This window comes from Portunus trituberculatus, chromosome 29 (assembly GCF_017591435.1).
Source record: "Portunus trituberculatus isolate SZX2019 chromosome 29, ASM1759143v1, whole genome shotgun sequence".
In the NCBI taxonomy this organism is placed as follows: Eukaryota; Metazoa; Arthropoda; class Malacostraca; order Decapoda; family Portunidae; genus Portunus; species Portunus trituberculatus.
Genome location: NC_059283.1, coordinates 14,239,920 through 14,261,950, shown reverse-complemented (window position 1 = coordinate 14,261,950; position 22,031 = coordinate 14,239,920). Strand labels below are relative to the sequence as shown.

The window sequence follows — 22,031 nt, the reverse complement described above, 5'->3', positions numbered from 1 at the left end:
ACGAAGTAGAAGAATAAGAAACAGAGGAAACCGAAGAAAATAAAAGTTAAAAGAGAGAAGAAAGTTAAAATCGAGTCACTGCTTCGCCAATAAATAAAAATGAAATAAGAAATTTGACCAGACAAGAAATTATTTATATGAATGATTATTACATCTATTCACACACACACACACACACACACACACACACACACACACACACACACACACACACACACACACACACACACAGCGAAGATATATGTAAACACGTCTAAGATAGGGGTAAAAAAAATCACATCGGTTCTCTGTCAATATCTTAAGCGTCATTTGTTCGCATCACACGACAATGTCTTCCTTTGTCACTCTCGTCCGTTGGTTGGCCGTCTTGTCCTCCCTCTTCGCTCTCTGTCTGTATCAGGATTTGTCTCTGATTACCCACGCCTGCACAAAAGTATACATACAGACAAATACATCAGTTCCATCTATACGCTATTGATTATATTATAGGGTAGAGTAAGCAATAGCTCGGAATACAATAACGTATACATGAATTGAAATACTAGGGTTATCATTTTCACTCTACGATATCACAAAGGTATACATATAGACACAAATACATAAGCTTTATTTATCTATACACTATGGATTGTACTATAGGGTAGAGTAATCAAATAGTTCGGAATGGAACAACGTATACAAGAATTGAAATATTAGGTTCATGATTTTTATTGAGAATTATTGAAGAAAGCTGAAATTGAGTTGTGGCGCAGAACAAGGAGGCCATGCGGTGCTGGTTGGCAGGACAGAACACCACCGATTATATCATAGCATCAAATAATCAATAGCTCGGAAAGCATCAACGTATATATGAATTGAAACACTAGGTTTATGATTTTTACCGATATCATTGAAGAAAGCTGATATTAAGTAGTGGCTCTGAACAAGGTCATGTGGTGCTGGCTGGAAGGACAAACACCTACCGATCCCTCCACAAACAGCAGTGACCCATTTATTGAAGAGAAAAATGCGAGTCTGACGTTTCTAAGTGTAAAAGCTTACATACAGAACGTGTTACCTTTAAACGTGACCTTTACACGATTGTAGCCATCAAAGTATAAGGTAAGGCATGTTATTTAATGTACTAAAATTCTACAGTCCTTGTGTATCGTACAACTATATTATTATGAGTGACGCAACAAAAGCTTCCCACGTGAAGGGGTTCAGTGGATCGCATTGTATACCGATATGAAGGATGGCAAATAAGATAAACTAGAAGGAACAACAATGAAAAAATAAAAAAAATAGCGTATGAAAGGGACAAAAATATTTATTGATACAAAGAGCGGAATCGAAACATATCAATAAGCGTCCTGGGTAGAAGGGAGCAGGAGGCACATCGATAGAGAGTTTCGCATAAAAAGGAAAGGGAATGCATACAATAAAAAAAGAATACCATATAAGCAGGACCCAAATGCATGGCTATAGTAATGATGTCGTGTAAAGGGGTTCAGAATGCATATCGGTAAAAGTAATGCCCCATTTCTAAAGCAGATGACAACACACTTTGATCCGGCGTCGAGGGGAACCAAAATATAAACGTCTGAGATACTACTTGGCGGAGACATAAATGCATTACGCTGCAGGCAAAGCAAATACAATGGTGAAAGTCAAGGTGAGGGCAAATAAAGACTGAAGCAGGTGAGGCAACGTGTGTGTGTGTGTGTGTGTGTGTGTGTGTGTGTGTGAGAGAGAGAGAGAGAGAGAGAGAGAGAGAGAGAGAGAGAGAGAGAGAGAGAGAGAGAGAGAGAGAGAGAGAGAGAGAGGTATCCTATTTTGGTCGCGAGAAACCATCATTCAGTACTATCATGAGAGTAGCAGAAATACATTTGTATAGATACAGTAAGAAGCAAGTTTAGAAGATGGGACCAACTGAATGTTAATGAAGAAGAAGGGTTAGTTGTCTAGAAGGTTGTGTCGAGTTGATAGATGGAGGAATTTAGTTTTTTTTAAGACATAAAAGTTTAGTGTGACTGTGCCAATTAGAGATTCTTATAAGGATCGGAAGTCAGGTATTCAGCGGCTTCCAAGTGAGCTCTTTCAATTCCTGAAGTGTTTGAACGACTATGAAATGGCGTGTAAAAGTGCAGGGTGGTATCATCAGCGTAAGATTGAAGAGGATATAAAAATAAATGATTTAGATAATTAATGAAAAAGAGAAAAAGAATACTACGGTTAACAGACTATGAAGAACAGTTACCGTTTAGCACAGTTACAACAGAACAGTCATAAAAAAAATTTGAGGAGTTCCAGAAAGGATAGAAACTGTGGGAGGATAGATTGGTTATCAAAGTTTTGCATAAGATTATGAACAGCTTTTCATATGTCTAAGACAACAAAATCAACAAAATCTCTGAGAGAGTATGACCAAATTTAGTAAAGAAAACAAGATCACCTGTAGAGTGGACTTGACGGAAGCCATACTGGGGATCAGATAGAAAGCTGCGAAATGAGAGACGTTTAACAATCTTCCTACTCAGGATAGATTGAAAAAAAAGAAAAAAAAAGAAAAGCAGGAGATTAAAATAGTAGAAAAGTAGTTGAGGGATTACAGCGGTCACCTCTTTAGGAACAGGCTGAATGCAGGCAAATTTCCAGCAAGATGAAAAGGTACATGTTGATAGAAAGAGTTTGAACACGGAAGGTGGAAGCAGAGAAGCACAGTTTCGGAGGCATGCGTGTCTCTCTCTCTCTCCTCTCTCTTTATATATATATATATATATATATATATATATATATATATATATATATATATATATATATATATATATATATATATATATATATATATATATATATATATATAATAAGTTGTGAAAGTACGTAATAGCAGTAGCAATCATTGACACTGGTGATTAAAAACTACAAATTGTACCAGAAAAAAAGGAAACTATTTGAAATCCCTATACATATATCTGAAAACACACACTAACCATGGACGGAAGGTGTTATTTGAAACCTTCCTACCAGCCTTTCCAAATGGTGAGTCATATTCATGGTTCGTTTGTGGTTGCAGAAATATAGCCAATGCAAATCGGGTTGGATCCATCTTTAACAAACGTCCTCTATTTGTAGGTATGTGATCCTTCTATTTTCACTATATATATATATATATATATATATATATATATATATATATATATATATATATATATATATATATATATATATCAATAAATTTTGTTTAGGACTCATGCCTTACTTTAGTCACTTAAGGTAGTAGGGAAGATAAAGTATGAACGGATACCATTTACAGGTACGGGGTGTATATTCCATTTATTTCTTATACCTGAGTGATGAAAGACTGAATACACATTTTCTGAGATTCTGGTAGCATTAGTCCCTCAGATTCTGGTACCTGATGCTACTCCATTTAGCACAAGACAAAGTGAGGCGTAAAAGTAGACATGCATGAGTGGACCAGCGCATAATCCGGCTCAGGACAAGGATTCCTCATGCATTCCTCTATTTGCATTATTTACCATTACTGAAGGGCGTGGGAAGGAGGAGAACTGCGAGGGAAGGAAGATGGAAGAAGGGCAGGAGGAGGAGGAGGAGGAGAAGAACGGGAACAAAAAAAAAAAAAAAAGAAGAACGGGCGATAACGGAATATCATAATGAAAATGATGATGATGACGGTGATGATGATGATGATGATGAAGAGGAGGAGGAGGAGGAGGAGGAGGAGGAGGAAGAGAACGACGAGGAGGAGGAAGAGAAGGAGGAGGAGGAGGAGGAGGAGGAGGAGGAGGAGGAGGAGGAGGAGAAGGAGAAGGAGAAGGAGAAGGAGAAGGAGAAGGAGAAGGAGAAGGAAGGAGGAGGAGGAGGAGGAGGAGGAGGAGGAGGAGGAGGAGGAAGAGGAGGAGGAAGAGGAAGAGAATGTGGGTGAGAAGGAAAAGAAGGAGGAGAAAGGCAGATCACGAAAACTGACGGACTGATTGAAACAAGATATTGAGAGAGAGAGAGAGAGAGAGAGAGAGAGAGAGAGAGAGAGAGAGAGAGAGAGAGCGGGCAGGCGAGGCAAGTTCGGAGGGGAGGAAGGAAGGCATGAAGGGCAGGAGAGGCGGAGGAGAATGGGAGGGGAGAAGAGCGTGGGGTGGCATAGACTTGGCGGGACACACACTCGTGGCACCTCAGTGTTGCTCCACGCGTTGTGGTGGTAGGTTGTCCCGAGGAGTCTGTGTCGCCCCGCTGTCCGCCCGCCGCTCACACAGACACACCGATACACGCCTTTCTCGCTCACTCGTTGACTCGCTTACTCGCGCGCGCACTTACAATCACACATGTTTATCTCTCTCTCTCTCTCTCTCTCTCTCTCTCTCTCTCTCTCTCACACATCACCTTTGTACGTGCAAGATTTTTAACGTTCCACACACACACACACACACACGGAACTAAACTTAAACACGCACACACATTCAGAAAAACTAAGCAATTTTCTCTGTCTGTGTGTGTGTGTGTGTGTGTGTGTGTGTGTGTGTGTGTGTGTGTGTGTGTGTGTTCAAGCTACACAAAAACCTTTAACAACACCACAAACAACAACAATAACAACAACCACAACAGCAGCAGCAGCAGACGCCGCCCATAAGGAAAGCTAAAAAACTGTTGAAATTACCAGCAAAGTCTGAACAGCTTCCGTCTCCTTCCTGTCTATGTGTGTCTTTCTTTTTTCTTTATCTACTTATCTGTCCGCCTGTCTGTGTGCACGTATTCCTCTTTCCTTGCCTTGCACCCTAAAACAATCTTCCCCTCTCTCGCTCTTCCTCCATTCGTCATCCCTGCAAAAGTGAGAGAAAGAAACGAAGAAGGGGAACAGAGATAGAGAGAGAAATAAAGGAAACGAAAGAATAAGACGATTGGTGAGAAGGATAATATGATAAAAAAAAGAACAAAAAAAGGTACGGTGAAATTATTATCTTTATCATTAATGACGTCACGTGGTATGTGGATTTTTTATATGTATATATTTTTACTGCCACGAATTGATGTCATGTTTTATGTATGCATTTATATTTATTTATTTTATTGGGTTTTTTTTTTATCATGTCATGTGATGGACCTTTTGTTTAAGTTCGTTTTAATATTCCAGCAATTCTCTCTATAGTGGGTTTGTGTATATTTCATTTCGCTGTACTTATTTATTCATTTTGCCAAGCGAGTGCGGTTAATATCTAAGTCTGCTGTTATTTTGTTTTGCCTTCCGTCTCTTCCTCTTATCATTGTGAGTGAAAATCATCTTTTTTTTTATTTTACTTATTTTCGGCTTTACATTTTTCAGTCTTATTTTTATTTCCGTTTGCATTATCTTTCCTATTGCGTCATTTATCTATGTTTTCTGTGTTTATTCATCTATTCATTTTATTTATTTTTTGTTTCTATTTGTCGGTGTTTCGTGTTTCCTTTCTTTCTTTCTTCTCTATTTCTTGTATCCCCTTTTATCCGTTTTCTCCTTCCCATTGCCTCGTTTTATCCCTTCCTCCTTGTCGTCTCTTATCTTCTGTTCTCTCTTCTCTTCTCCAACTTTCTTCTGTTTCGTCTTGTTTCTCCCCCCATCCTCCTCCTCCACTACCACCATCTTCTCTTCCTCCTCAGACAACACTCACAGGTTTTCTCATCCCAAGTTCCTTCATCATTCTTAGTGTATCTCCTTTATCATGTTATTCTTCCAGCCTTTTTCTTTCCCCGTCTCTCTCTCTCTCTCTTCCCTTGGACAGCCTGGCAGGATAGGTTAGAAAAAAAAAAACTTGTAACTAAAAAGCTAAAATACTCAGGGAAAATATATAGATTTAAAGGAGTGGAAGCTCTATTAGATATTCATAAGAAGGATGCATGTATATAGAATCGAATGAGCGACAAAAATATTACATGAAGAGTATAAATATTTGGGTTTGCATATTACAAGGAGTCTGAAACTTTATAATGTAAGTGCTAAAGAGGGTCAAGTGTATGAAATGAGTAATGTGTCACGTTTAGAAAGAAAGTTATCAAGAAATAAGATTACAAACGTATAAAGTGAACCAGTGTGAGAAAAAGGATAATAGGGAAGTGTAAAAGCCAGAGGAATATAAAGAATAGGTTGATAAAGAAGAAAATACAGAGAAATAGAGACATATATATAAAAATAGTGAGATGAAGAGGACGGGGAGGACAAGAAGGTGTCACGGTGAAAAATAACGACCGGTCAATTGTGTAAGGTCAAGGCGAGGTTCTTGAGGTCAGGAGAGATCCTGGAGAGGGTGGAGGATCTGATGGTGACAGGTTCTCAAGAGGGAGGAGTTCTGCGGGTGTGAGAGAGAAGGTTCTAGAATTAGGCGAGGTTCTGTAGTTGAAGAAAAAAGTGAGAGATTCTGGTGATGTAGAGGAGGTTCTGAAAATTTGAGGTCCTGCAGGTGACAAAAGAGTTAAGTTCTAGAGTCGGGTAATGTTCTATTGTCAAGGAAAATGGTCAAAGGTTCTAGTTAGTAGGGAAATGTTCTCGGAAAATGAGGTTCTACGGATGTTAGTCTTGGAGCGCAAGGAAGTTGTGCGTTTAGCGAGAGACGGAGATTTTTGTGAAAGGTTCTAGGGGGCAGGAGGGATGAGTGAGAGAGAAGTTCTTGGAGAGTTTGTGGGGGAGAGTGAGAGGAGAAAAATCCCTCCCAGAAGCAGAAGACGGTAAACTATCTCTTTGGACACGCCGTTGTCTCTTTCCTCCCTCACAAACCCTCTTTTAGTGCTCCTTTCCTCCCTCCCTTCCCTCCATCTCACCCTCACTCCCTTCCCGCCCTCTCTCGCCTCCTCTTTGCCCTCCCTTCCTCCGTCTGTACAAGAACGAGAAGGAAGGAAAGAGGGGCAGCGCCACCACGGATAAAAAATTGACGGAGGAAGACTAAACGAAGGAAGGAAGAAAGGAAGGAGGGAAGGAAGTGGGGTAGGAATACAACACAAGAGAAGAAATTCCATTAAAAAGATTAGGAAAGGAAAAGGAGGAAGGAGGCAGCAAGGAAGAAAGGAAGAAATGACAATATGTAAGAAAATAAGAAAACATAGGAAGAAGGGAGTGGAGGACGTAAAAAAAAGGCAGGAAGGGAAGGAAAGAAGGAGAGACAGTTAAGCTACGAAGTGGAAGGGAGAGGGAGGAAGAACAGAGAGAGGAAGAAATGGTAGGGAAAAATAGGAGAGAGAGAGAGAGAGAGAGAGAGAGAGAGAGAGAGAGAGAGAGAGAGAGAGAGAATGATGATGAACCTTGCGCGGATAAGGTTCTGATAGCGTTCAAAATTACGAGGAAGTGGGCGTAACGGCGAACGGAGTAGCGATGAACCAAGGAAAGAGAAGTGTCGATGTAACAACAAACAGTTAGGGTGACATAAATGAGTATGGAATGGCTGTAAGGTAGTGAAGAGTGTAAAAGAGTTATAACTATCAGAGCTAGTTAGGAAAGTACAATTAGGGATAGAGACATATAGTTACGGTAAGGGAGCATCGCAAAAAATTGATAAGAAATTTGTTACTGTCAAAACTGCTAAGAAATAAGAAGAAAGGGAGAAGGACATGATAGAATTGTTAGGAGAGAGGAAGTTTAGCATCATTCAGCTTAGGTTAGGCAGGTTAGGTAGGGCAAGAAAGGAGTAGAGGACCGTTGTGAATATGAAACTTGTTAGAACAGTAAAAAAAAAATGCTTTGGAAGGGGAAAAACTGATAAGGATAATACAGAATTGGTAGGGCAGAGTAAATTTAGCCTCAGCACAGGTTAGACAAGAGTAAAAAAGCTAAAAACCTGGGAAGACTGACGGTATAGAGAACTTGAGCCTTACTATCTATTAAAACGACGGGAATACTTTACAACCTCGTAAAAGCAAAGGTAGAAAGGGACAGGAATGGGATAAAAAGGAAAATGGTGAAGGAGACAAAGTGACAAGACTGGCGGGGGAGAACAATTTTAGAGCGTTATGTATCTGTTAAAGCGATGGGGAATACGTTACACCGTCGTAAAGCAAAGTTACATTGGCGTAAAAAATAGTAAAAACGTCTTGGGGAATACGGGAGCGGGTTAGAAAAGGGTTACAAGGTCTTTGCGGAAGGTGAAGAGCTACGTGAACAAGTTATAACACCGCGGGGTACAAAGAGGTTACAAGGTGGCAGCGCAGAGTGAGAGCGAGTGAGAGGAACCCGAGTGAGTTAAATCTAAAGGAAAGAGAAACACTGAGAGAAAGAGAGCGAGAGTGGTTGACACTAATTACAATTACATAGCAGAAGAATTCCAAGGTAAAATCAGAAAAAAATTAAGGAAAAAATAAAACCTCTGAAATATATTAGAGTTACAGTAGGCCAATGATGGTTACGGTGAAGGAGGACGCTGGTGTGACGGAAAGTAGGTTAAAAATGTTACGGAGCAGTGTTAGGACAGCGGCTATAAACTAAAGGGCGGCAGGGAAGCGTTAAGATTCCGCTAAGCCCTTGCAGGATCATGTACAAAAGGGAGAGGACGGAAGGGAGAGATAGAGTGAGATGGAGAGGACGAAGGTTGAAGGGTAGGAAAAGTGAGGGAAAGGGAGGAAGATGAAGAGAAAGAGTTGCTGGGAGAGGAGGAGAAGGAAGGATAAGCTGAGTGAGGAAAAGGTAGGAAAGGTGTGGAATGGAGAGGACGAAGATTGAAGGGTAAGCAAAGTGAGGGAAAAGGGAGGAAGAGGAAGGGAAAGAGTTGCTGGAGGAGGAGGAGGAGGAGGAGGAGGAGGAAGGATAAGCGGAGTGAGGAAAAGGAAGGAACGGGGTGGGATGGAGAGATGGACTTGTGGTGGCGTCACATAGATGAAAGTAACGGAAGATTTGATGTACGGAAGGAAAAAAAAAAAAAACGTACAAGGCGCAACACTCCCGAGACTCACAAGAGAACGGGCGAAAAATGATAAAACACTGACTGCGGCGGCAATCAGTCATGGCACCATGATGTAATTGGACGTTGCAATGAGCGACTAAAGACACTATGAAGTAGCAGAAGAACCTCTTGGAAAATGATGAACGGAGAAGATACACATCCCAAAATGACCCAAACAATTCTTTATAACATAGTGGACCAATTAACCGTTGCAATGAGCACTTAGTACCATTTCGAAGTAGCGGAAGACTCTCTTAGTGGTAAAAGAGGGGAACGATACTTGCACAACAATAGAACAATCATAGAAAGACAGAACAAGAAAGCATCAGGAAGGAAAGAGCTGCTGGAGACGCAAGACAACAACAGCGGAGGAGAATTAATTTATATAGAGAGACGGAAACCTAGCACAAAAGGGTAGCATTAGCGGTTAATTAGAAGCAACACAGTACGTTAGACAAGTACTTTTAGCACACCGTGGTACCTAAATTAAGTAAAGCAGAATCTATTATGTACTAAGCGGCCTTTAAGTTAGCGACGGAAACGGAAACTTAGCGTATACAACGAGAGCATTACAGATAATTACAATCTGTTAGTGGTTTTATTAACGCTACACCGCGGCTTAACTATCGAAACAGAACAAATTAAATATAATGAGCGGTACTGGAGATAGCGATGGCAACGAAAACACTACAAAGCACTATTAGAGGTAATTATTAGAACACCATGGTGGTTAAACTAAGAAAAAGCGTGAACCAGACATTCAGCGGTTGTTTAGCGGTAAGTAGAAAGACACGTTAAAACAGCTCAGCGGAATGGAGCAGTTTGAGACGTACAGGATGACAGATCACTGAGGTTGGAGAAGTATATAGGCATCACACATATAGACTAAACATATACAAATGACGTTAGGGGTTCGCTGAGTGTAATCTTAACTCTCTGACTGCCATAGATTCTTGACACGCTTCACAAAATTATCTGAAGCAGGTTCAAGAAGTATTTTGGAAAGACATCATCGATAAAAGAGGTAATGGAGTAATTTTAAACTGTGTCGATAGCTTTATTCTGGAAGACCACATAGACAAAATTAATGACTCAGTACCATAAACATTTTATCACATCGCGTTTATTTTTCCCTTATCAAAATCATCCAAGGTTACATATATTATCGAATGTCTATTACCACAGTTTTCTCATTATAATTACCAAAGGTTTTATATGCAAAGTAGCGAACGTCAAATCATTAGCAGTCAAAAGGTTAAGAAAATCATTGGAAGACATCAGTAAAACAAAGAGGACATCGGGTAGAAAGAGCAAGAGGTTGAGAGGCGAGTGGTGATTTAAAATTAAAGAAACTTGATATTCGTAGTATGCAGTCTTACCCAAGAGCGTCAGTAGCTGTAAAGGACACCCATACCCATGTGAAAGGTAGATAGCAGTGAAGAACAAAAGATGTTAGGAAATCGTGAAACTGATGTGATATTCCTTACTAGTGGTGAGATAGAAGGAAATAATCAGTTGGCAGGAAAAAGGACTGACCCTCCACTGACACGGCACCGCCAGGACAACACAATACGATGAAAGGTTTTGAAAGGTTGATTTCAGGAAGTAAATAAGATGATTCAGGACCAGGAGCGCGAATGATTTTTTTTAAGAAGTATTTTAAGGATGTTAAGGCGAAGAATAATGAATGAGCATTTTTCTGGAGTTTAACGCTTTTACAGAGCATTTCTAGAGTGATTTAAAGATACTGGCGCCAACAGTGAATAGTGAAAGGAAAACAAAGAATTGATTGAGGATTTTTACTAAAACTCAACGTGAATTCGCGAGAACCAAAGATAATTATTTCTTCCAAGAACGGCGAAGGAGATACCTTGAAGATAGTGTCTCTTTGCACGCCACATCAAGAAGAAACACAGCGACGCTCAAAAAGACCTAATTCCTAACGCTATTTTCATTTGAGGCTTAGACCAAAATAAAAAGTGTAAACAAAATATAAAAAAGGGCAGTAATAACATCATATAATACGGATGAGCTCAAAGGACCATAAAAAGGAAGTTCATGTATGCATCAAACGTGACAGTTAATAATCTCGTAATGCAAATAAAGAGAGAGAGAGAGAGAGAGAGAGAGAGAGAGAGGGTGCTTGTGTGTGTGTGCTTGTGTGCGTGTGCTTGTGCATGTGGGCGTGTGCGTGTGCCTATGTGTGCGCGCGTGTGAGTGAGCGCGTGCGTCTGCGTGTGCGTGTGCCTGTGTATGCATGCGTGGTTGCGTGACTACAATAAATGAATGCGATAGGAATGTGTTAGAGGCCTGGGAGTGGACTGGAGTAGTGATACACGCCCATGTCACACTCTGGACAGTGGGAAGACTGGCTAGAGGTGCAACACAAGCTGTGCGGCTCTAACGTGTGGTTTCTACACAGTTAGGAAGATTGCCGAAGACGTGCCGATAGCATAAGATCGGTTATTTTTGTTGGTTTTGCACTGTTTTGAAGGCTATTATTTGAGTAAAGCTAATTTCATATCTCTAAGAAATGGTCTCCGCATTACTGCACATATCAGAGACGTCATTACAGGACCATACATAGTCACTATTATCATTACTGTAGACTACTGAGCAACGAAGACTAAAATAAAAACATAAACTCAGCATATTGTTTCCGCGGTGTTATTAGAAATATACTTTAAAAACCACAAATAATCAATTTTATAACCATTACTGTAGCGTATATAGCGACGAAGACTGAGAGAGAGGCATGACAATCTCCATAACTCTGACAGACTGTCTCTGCGCTGTAAGAAATACAAGTACACTTTGAAGTAGAGACAACATTACAAGCCCATACATAATCACTTCCATTATTGTAAACTACAGAGCGACGTAGAGTAAAGAGAAGCATAACAAACACTATGACTCTAACAGACGACTTTCACGCTGTCAGACATCTGTTTTACGGAAGGGATTACTGGCAGAGGAGCGGCGAGCGGTGCAGTGTGGCGGTTACCACTATGCGGGTGGAGTAACAGTCCCCTTGCAGTAGTTTCCGCGGCATTAAACCCAGGTAGAGAGGTCCGTCTGAGTCTAGACACTGGGAGGCTGAGGAAGTGAAGTGTAGGGCAAGCAGGTGTGGGGAGAGGCAGAAGTGAGGTGTAAATAAGACTGGCGGATTTAGCTACGTGTCATGAATGATCAATGCAGAGTGACAAGGGAAAAAGATTAGTGCATAGATAATGTAGAATGTCAAGAATGTAGAGATGAAGAGATAATTTAATACTGTCAAAGAGAAAAAAAAATGTAGTGAGGTATAAAATAAGTAAGCGTTAAGAGGGGATAGTGATGAGTGGCAATGGTGCAGAGATAATTACGTAAAGTAGTTACAAAAGGTATCTGAGAAAGCGGAAGCGAGGTCTCAGTGTATGGTGGATTTAGTTACGAGACAGGAGGAGTTAAGTGAAGACCAAAAGGAAAAAAAAATACGGTGTAGAGGTGGTTAGAGGACTTCGACACGGACATGGTGAGGAGAAACGCAGACAAAATAGATGTAGGGTGAGAAATAGTGTATAAATGAAGCGGGCTAGGAAGAAAACGACAAAGAAAAAGTGGCAAAAAACGGAAAATGTATCAAACAGATAGAAAACATTTTAAGTCATACACGAGTATCTTATGTAAATAAAATAAAATGCTTAGAATAAGTTTATAGAAATGATAAATGTGTACCAATCCGAAAATTAAAGATTTCCAAAAAGTGCAATAAATATTTCACGTCAATAAAAGCAAGATAATATTTTTCTCCGGTTAGATTAATTTCAGGAAATATTGAAGGAAGTGAAAGAATGCCGTGATGTTGACGAAATAATACATGAATTGCTACAAAGGAATGGCGAAAACTGATGAAAGAAGTCGGCATTAGCAAAGAAGAGTAACCAACGTTTGTGACTGTAGAAGTTATGTTAGACAGGCGGTAAATATTGCAAAAATATCATTAACTAAGAAGAAAACTTGGAAGAGATACAAATTCTCTCTCTCTCTCTCTCTCTCTCTCTCTCTCTCTCTCTCTCTCTCTCTCTTTCTCTCTCTCTCTCGCTCGCTCTCTCTGTTTCTCTCTCTCCGCTTTTTAAAACTGAACTACTCGGATTCAGTATCAGACAAACAAAATGCGCCCAACAATCAACAGTAGGGACTTCAATACAAAGATCAAAATGTTTGAAAAATCTGCACCGTGTTATAAAAAGAGCATATTTTGAGCTATACCAGCAAGGGATTGTACATTTTTTTTTTTGTCTCTTTAATACTCGTACGCCATTTTTTCACAATTCCTGTTTGTAATACTGAAAAAGAACGAACCTTTTATTTCTATTTGTATTAATTTTACTTTGATTTCCTAATAATAACAGAAACGTAAATTTTCATGCGGCTCATCCTTTGTAACTGACGCTCGCTGCTCCAGTGTTTAGAAGGCAACAACGTTCTCTCTCTCTCTCTCTCTCTCTCTCTCTCTCTCTCTCTCTCTCTCTATATATATATATATATATATATATATATATATATATATATATATATATATATATATATATATATATAAAGTTCTTTTCCATCAGACTCTCTCCTACATAGTTCATTGGAGAGTGAAGACATGAGGTTTTCACGACTGAAATCTACGACACGCAAAGTCTATTTTTTCTTTTCCCAACCTCAAAAAATGCTAACAAAAATACATAAATAAACAATAGAAAATAAAAAACAGATAAACAAATAAGATTCAAGAACAAATAAATCAAGATTAATAAGTTTTTTTTCCAGAATTGTATTTTTTTATGTAGACAAATAATCACAAAATTTAAACATTTACTTACATTTTATTTGCGTTAATAAATTCTTTTGTTTTTACTTTATTCTATTTTAATTTCATTTTATTGTTTTATATATCGGCAGTTCTGTATAGAAATCGACAAATACTAGATAAATATATCAATAAATCGCAATACATTTTTTTTTTTTTAAGACATACAGCAAACGTTGTCACTGCCTTTGTAATAATTTTGTCCAGCACCGGTCGCCTATCATACATACCATTCTTTATTCTATTTAACTATTTATTTTTATCTGTTTTCTTATATAAGAATTTACCAATACGAGAGAAAATTGTGTAGTAAAAAAAAATCGGTAAGACATTTATTTCGAAACGCTCGAAAGAAGTCACTCTTGTCTTTGCTGATTGGTGGTTAGAAAAGTTGTATAACAGACAAAATTATTACGAAAGACAAGAGTAGCACCATTTTTCTTATTACGGGTGACTCATTCTTGTTTTGAAGGAGTAGTGACATGTTCTCTCCACGATGTTTGCTAATTATTGGCTAGAAAAGTTACATAAAAGGTAAACTTATCACAAACACATCGGAGAGACAAGTCACTCTCTTTCAAAACACAAGAATTACTCACTCGTAGTAAGTTCCTCGCATTTTCTTCTATTTTTATCTATACTGATCCTCGAGTCAGCAAACACACAGAAACAACATTTATCTTTTTTTTCCAGAGATACTAGAAATCTTTTTGTTTCGATAATAATTAGCCGGCAACCTTTCCTTAGTGCAGTGTTGACCTTTTCAATGGCACAAAGACAGCATGACCTTCGATAGTTTTTGCTTTTGTTTTTCTCCTTCCGAGAACTAACTCCATTAATTATACACTGTTAGTCGACCCGTGTTTGGATTTACTCTATTTCAGGAACTCTACTTATAAGAGTCTTAATACTAAGTTATTACACGACTTCTCTCTCTCTCTCTCTCTCTCTCTATCTCTCTCTCTCTCTCTCTCTCTCTCTCTCTCTCTCTCTCTCTCTCTCTCTCTCTCTCTCCCTGTCTGTTCACACGATCTATGTATGCTTCTATAGTTTTATCTCCACAAGTAAATTTGTCTCAGTATCAAATAAAACATCTAATCCCGAGCGTTTTCTCCATTTATTGATACGTACTGTACAAATCTGTTGAATGATCAAAGCTATACGATCCTTTTTTTTTTTTTCATAAATCCACACTATCAAACACGTCATTGGGTTTCTACACAGCGACAAGTCATTTTTATTTCGGTACATTTTTCTTTTTTTTTCTTTTTCTTTTTTTACGTCACTTGTTCAATAACAATTTTTCTCCTATAATTATCATGTTTTTTTTTGTTTTTTTCACATATCATTTCCTAACAATAAATGTATCACACACGTCACTTGACAAATATACACACACTATACACGTCATTTAATCAATGCATAAATATAATCCATTATTTTTTTTTTCTTCTTTTTTCCGTTACAAGTGAAAAAAAAATATACAAGTATTTTCGTTGATAAACACACCTCATTTAGTAGATGCAAAAGTAAATTAATCATTCCATTCTTTTTTTTTTTTTTTTTGGTAAGTGAATTATACAAATCATTTCATCAATATACACACAAAAAGCGACAACAACATCAACACATCAACACATACGTAATAAACATCAACAAAACCAATCCAATCCATCCAAATTTTATCCAAACACAAGACAAATTCGTGCCTGGTCTTTTCTGTCTCCATCTCCAAGTCTTTTTTTTCCAAGTGTACCGCGGCGTTCAGTGTCTTGTCCTTCATAGCGTCGACTTAGATTCCAAACATGCCTGGACGTTCCTTTCAGTCCTTCAATTGGGATGGTTCTGCGGCGAAGGGAGCGGTTCGTCTCACGCTAGGAATGTTCGGACGCTGCTTTCAGTACAAGAAGGAGGAGGAGGAGGAGGAGGAGGAGGAGGAGGAGGAGAAAGCGAGTAGAGGCAAAGAGACGAAGGAAGAAATGAAGTACAATAAGATACACAAAGGAATACGAGATAAGAAAGAAGAGGAATGATTAAAGGTAAAAAGAGATGGAAAAAGAAAGAAAGGGTAGGAAAAAACACGACTGAACAAGAAATACGAAGGAAGAAGAATGATTAAAGGTAAAATCATATGAAGAAGGAAAGGAAAGGCAGGAAGAAACAAAGAAAGAAGAGATAAGGAGAAATGGAACGGAGGAAATAGAGGAGACGCAGCTGAGAAAGGAAGGGAAGAGAGAGGAAGCAGTGCAAAAAAGGAGATAGGTAATAAGAGAAAGAAAGAGAAGGAGGAGGACTGATAATGGAGATTAGGGCGGGAAGAGGTCGCGAGGGAGGACAAGAGGAGGAGGATGAAGAAGAGGGAGAGTAGAATGGATGGGAAGGGTGATGGAGGAGAAGGCGGCGACGGAAGAGGAGAGAAGTGAATGGAGACGGAGGAGGAAGAGGAAGAGGAAGAGGAGGAGGAGGAGGAGGAGGAGGAGGAGGAGGAGGAGGAGGAGGAGGGAAGAGAACTAGATATTAATTACTTGTCATACGCAGAAACTGGACACTCCAACTGCCCTTTCCATCTGCTATTATTAGGTCATTCTCTCTCTCTCTCTCTCTCTCTCTCTCTCTCTCTCTCTCTCTCTCTCTCTCTCTCTCTCTCTCTCTCAGATTATAGCAATTTGTGCCTTTTAAACAGTCACATTATTTACTCTTCCCTTTTCCTCTCTCGTTCTTCTTCTCTTCTTCTTCTTTCTTCTCTCTCTCACATTCTCTTCGCGTGTTAGTACGATTTATTTTCTCCTCGTCTTTGTTGTCCACTTTTCTTTTCCTTTCTTTCATTTTTTTTTCTTCTCTACAATAATGGTGTTTAATATTTCATACGTGCAAGGAATCCTGGTATTTTCATTATAATTATCATTATTATTATTATTATTATTATTATTATTATTATTATTATTATTATTATTATTATCATCATTATTATTATCATTACATTTTCTTTTATGTTGCCGAAGAAAAATGTTAATAAGAACAAGTCTCTCTCTCTCTCTCTCTCTCTCTCTCTCTCTCTCTCTCTCTCTCTCTCTCTTGCATTTCATGAGAAACATACGAAAGCGATCGACCAGAGAGAGAGAGAGAGAGAGAGAGAGAGAGAGAGAGAGAGAGAGAGAGAGAGAGAGAGAGAGAGAGAGAGGACATAAAATAAATCGGTTACTCACCCATACAAACCATAAAGGGAATTAGAAGACGGAAGAAAGGGAGGGGAGAAGGAGAAGAAGAAGAAGAAGAAGAAGAAGAAGAAGAAGAAGAAGAAGAAGAAGAAGAAGAAGAAGAAGAAGAAGAAAAAAAAAGGGAGGAGGAGGAGAAGGAGTAGCTGTAACTTGAAAAGGAGAAAGAATAGAATGATAGAGAAAAAAAACATTAAAATAAAAAAAAATAAAAAAAAAAAGGTCAGGCAGCCAGGCAGTAGTCAGTCAGGCATCCATCTTGGTAATCAATCAGAGAGGAAGGAAAAGAAATATTCATATCTTTTCCTCCTTCCTATGGTGGTTATTTCCTCCCATATAACCATTTTCCTCCTTAAATTGAGGCGAGGGATGTTTTTTCTTATCTCCTTTTATTGCTTTCCACTCCGATGCTTTTCTTTATCCCTTTTTTCTGTGTGTGTGTGTGTGTGTGTGTGTGTGTGTGTGTGTGTGTGTGTGTGTGTGTGTGTGTGTGAGAGAGAGAGAGAGAGAGAGAGAGAGAGAGAGAGAGAGAGAGAGAGAGAGAGAGAGAGAGAGAGAGAGAGAGAGAGAGAGAGAGAGAGAGAGAGAGAGAGAGAGAGAGAGAGAGAGAGAGAGAGAGAGAGAGAGAGAGAGAGAGAGAGAGAGAGAGAGAGAGAGAGAGAGAATCGTGTCTATTTTTATCTGTTTGTTTCTGTTTTCTATCTGTCAGTCAATATCCAGTGGGTTTCTCACTCTCTCTCTCTCTCTCTCTCTCTCTCTCTCTCTCTCTCTCTCTAGCGTCATATGTGTATCAACTTTTCTTATATATTCTTTTCTTTTAAATGTTTCCCTCCAACATAATATCTTTTCTCCTCTAAGATTTCCAAAACACAAACACACACGCACATACACATACACACACACACACACACACACACACACACACACACACACACACACACACACACACACACACACACTGAAAAAGACACTTTCACACATACGGTTTAAAAAAAAAAACATTTCCTTATAGTAGAAAAAACTGTCTTGCAATTATTATTTTTCCCTGCTTTTCCAAGACTTTCCTGGGATGCGAGTGAGTGGATCTGTCCGGAGAAATTCCCTGTTATTAAAAAAATACACCCGAGTGAGCGAAACAAAATAGTAAATGACGGAAGGTGACTTGGAAACAAATATACGAGAGGAATGACATACGCAGCGCTGTAATCCTTCTGGCTGCGAGCGTGCTGTGAAGTGCTGCCGTCTTCCCAACCTTGAAAATTAAAGAAACGCGGCTCATTCACACAGTATCGAACAGTTACAACAAAAACAACAAAAAGCGATTGCGTTTTGCGAAACTTGAACATTAAAGAAAACGGTTGAATCATGAGTGAGTGAAGATAAAATAAAAATAAGTGATTGTCGTCTTCCTAACTTTGTAAAGAAACGCGACTGATTCACACATTATCGTGCAGTAACAACAGAATAAGTGATAGGCGTCGTGTTAACCTCGAAACGTAAAGAAACCCCGCTCATTCACGAACTAATGGATTTAAACAGAGTGATCACTGCCTTTGTTGGACTGAGAAAGTAAGAAAGGCAACGCATAAGAACGACAGTCAGTGCTTCAGTCTTGTCCTACTGAAAAAAGAAGGAAAAGGACAACGTGTGTAATTAGTAAGGAAATACCAAAACAAAGAAAAAAGTGTTTAACGTCTTACCCAACAGAAAAAAAAAAACTGGTCTTTCATAGAGACACTGAACCATAAAAGGATCCAGTGAACGCGAAGACAAACTGCTTCCATACATTAACACAAACTCAGAGACAGTAAATGTGAGACAAAATACGAAAAGATCACAATGTCTACCTCTACCATCACCACCGCCACCACCGCCGCCGCCACCAATGGATTTCTCCCTCCTCCTCACCGCTCCACAATCACCACCACCACCACCACCTCCCTTTCTGATAAGCGCTCCGACTCTCCTTTAGACAGAAAGGTGGAAGAAGGAGAGGAGGAGGAGGAGGATGGAGAAGAGATTACGACTGGTGAAAATCAAGACTCGCTTCTCTTCCCCGTCACACACACGCCACAGCAACGTCCCCACAGCACGCCACAGCCACCCTCCGCTGTGTGGGCCGCGCGGGGGACGCCAGGAGACTTCAACACAGCAGACACGAGGCTCCTGAGTCCTTCTGTGCCTCCCTGGTGGTGTGGTACAAACAGGGAACAGCGGGAATTCACGAAGCCATCACTGGAATCAGATAACAGCGAGGAGGACGATGATAGCACGTGGTTAGCAGACGAGGAGACGCCACTCATAATGCTGAAGAAGGAAGGAGGCAGTAAACATAAGAGGAGAAGGAGGAGAAAGAGGAGTGAAGAAGTAATTACTGAGGGTACCAAGAGAAGAACATGTGGAACACCTTTATGCGCTGCTGTGATTCTCTCCCTCCTCTCCACAGCATCAGGTGAGTGCTAATTAGGGATACAGGTGAGGCAGCGGTGGAGAGTGGAAGGGTGGAAGGGAAGGGATGCATGAATGGTGGAAGAACAGGATGACATTTGAGGGCAGGAAACGAAAGGATTATATTAGTGAGGTCCATATCCATTTTTCCTCCTCATCACGTGTCCTTCATCAAGACAGGAGAGTGGAGAGGGGAAAGGTGCGACGGAAGGATAGACGGTGAGTGAAAAATAGACACAGTTCCAGGAGTTGGTGTTCATGATTTCCCTGGCTGTTGTTCCTTCATGACAACAGGAAATTGGCAAAATATGATAAAATAGACACGACGGAAATGTGGAAAAATCAATAAAAAGATAAATAAATAGATAAAAAAAATATAGATGCTTTTAATAGTTTGTGTACATAACATTTTCTTGTTTATTCCATTTCAAAGGAGATAGAATAGAGGAAGGGCGAGAAGAAAACATAAACAAGTGATAGATGAAAAAAAAAAAAGACAACTGGTTCACGGAGTTAGTGTGCATGACTTTTTTTATCTATTATTCTTTCATTTAAGGGGAGAAAAAATGGGAAAAGAGAAACGGAAAGACAAAAAAACGGAAAATATAAAAAGATAAGATAGATGCATTTATGGGTTAATGTGTATGACTTATATTATTATGGTGATGCGTAAGGATGAAGAAATAGCACAGGAAAATAAAGAGGGCTAGAAGGGAGAAGGACAGTGTGATAGCAGGCAGTAATCTAGTAAAATGAAGGGTAGTGGCGAGCGCTTCCTTCTCTCATTTCAAATTCAGTAAAAGTAAAATTTCAGGAGCAAAATCATCACTCATTACCTAACGCGCTGCCTTCGGTGCACGACTCAGACATTTCATATCCAAAGTTGCAAGAAAATAATTTTTAAAATAAATAAATAAATAAATGAATGAATGAATAAATAAATTAATTAATTAGTAATAATAATAATAACAATAATAATAATAATAATAATAATAATAATAATGATAATAATAATTATAACAACAGTAATAATAATAGTAATAATAATAATAATAATAATAATAATAATAATAATAATAATAATAACAGTAATAATAATAATAATAATAATAATAATAATAATAATAATAATAATAATAATAATAATAATAATAATAATAATAATAATAATAATAATAATAATAATAATAATAATAATAATTATAATAATAATAATAATCATAATAATAATAACAACAACAACATTAACAATAAAATAATAATATATATGATAAAAACAAAAATTCAAATTAAATGTAGTAAGAATAAATAAATATAAAAAAGATAAATACAAAAAAATCTAAATAAATAGATTAAAGCACATAAATGAACAGATTATCATGAAATCTAATACAAAAAATAAACGATATAAAATAAAACAAAACAATTAAAACAACACAAACAAACAAATGTATACACAGCTCAATAAAAAGGTAGCGCAAGTAGAGTTTCCTCCGTGGCGAGGTGCACACAGCTCCTCCACAGGTGTTGGCTGAACACTCGCGTCACACTCCCGGCCATCGTCCCCACCACACTCCCTGCACCAATAAGCCATGATAAGTTACGTGGAGTTAGGTCACACTGGGGAGCTTAGCAAAGGGGAAAAGCAGTATTGGCAAAATCGCGAGGAATTTGCAAAGAAGGTTTCCCAGGAATTGTTTAGTGGGGACATTGCAAGAGAGAATGAACGACTGGCTGTACTGGCGGTGCTGGTTGTGTGCGTTCATCACTCCAGGGACTCGAACCCCATGCATGCCATTCTACCGGGAAGCCAGCAAGGAGTACAAATCAACTCTCATCATCGGAGTTTCTGAATGTAGTAGCTGTATAGCCTTTAGTTACTTCCCTTGAAAATATGATAACCTCATCCTGACGTAATCCATCATACTCTTACAAACGCGGCCAAATTGCCAACTTGTAATAAACATTTTTTTTTAAAGCGGCTCCAGGGAATTCTTTATGTAGCTTCTACTTGTTTTTCCCATTAACAACCAAGACAAGTAATTTAATTCGATAAATTCTATGAAGCAAAATGTTCACCAAAGGAGTATCGCAATATAACCTTTGCTTCTAAATCATGACATTTTCTTTTTTTGCTAGATTCATTACTTATACAGAATATTCATCAAGGCAATGCCTTGATCACTTAGTGTAATCTTCACTCTTCCTGTACATAACAACGATAAAAAAATATTTGCTAAGTTTACATCTCACCATATAAGATTATCTTTTTTTAACAAATATTTATGACACTGCTTTTGCTTCACTAAATTCGCTTCATGTCTACATCTTTTCTTTTTCTTTTTTCTAACCACAGAAGCTTCTCAATATAACCTTCACTTTTCAACAACTACCCGTGACATAATTTTCTAATGGTAAAGTGGTCATGAACATGAAGCCACAAATCATCACTTTGTCCTTTCAATGAAAATACAAAATCACAAGGAATTTTTTTTCCCACAGAAATGAATACTAGTGACAACATGCCCTGTTCGCTAAATCTTTCACTAACACAAAACAGAATAAAAAGAAATGCCCCTTTTTCATTACAATGAATATAATAAAGAACATAAACGTTGATATTAAAAGAAAAAA

At 38.6% G+C, this 22,031-nt stretch overlaps 1 protein-coding gene across 2 annotated transcripts in view; it reads left to right on the top strand.

Moving 5' to 3' along the window:
• The first annotated feature begins 4,170 nt into the window (after nt 1–4,170).
• Nucleotides 4,171–22,031, top strand: part of LOC123510455 (hemicentin-1-like) — a 177,469-nt gene continuing 159,608 nt past the window's right edge. Inside the window, exons 1-2 of one of the 2 annotated variants that reach the window (XM_045265648.1) lie at nt 4,171–4,198; nt 18,657–19,401. In XM_045265648.1, coding sequence (XP_045121583.1) covers nt 18,789–19,401 — 613 coding nt within the window. In that variant the 5' untranslated portion in view covers nt 4,171–4,198; nt 18,657–18,788. Of the gene's footprint in view, nt 4,199–17,944; nt 19,402–22,031 lie in introns of those variants that run through there. The other variant, XM_045265647.1, reaches the window with a different exon arrangement.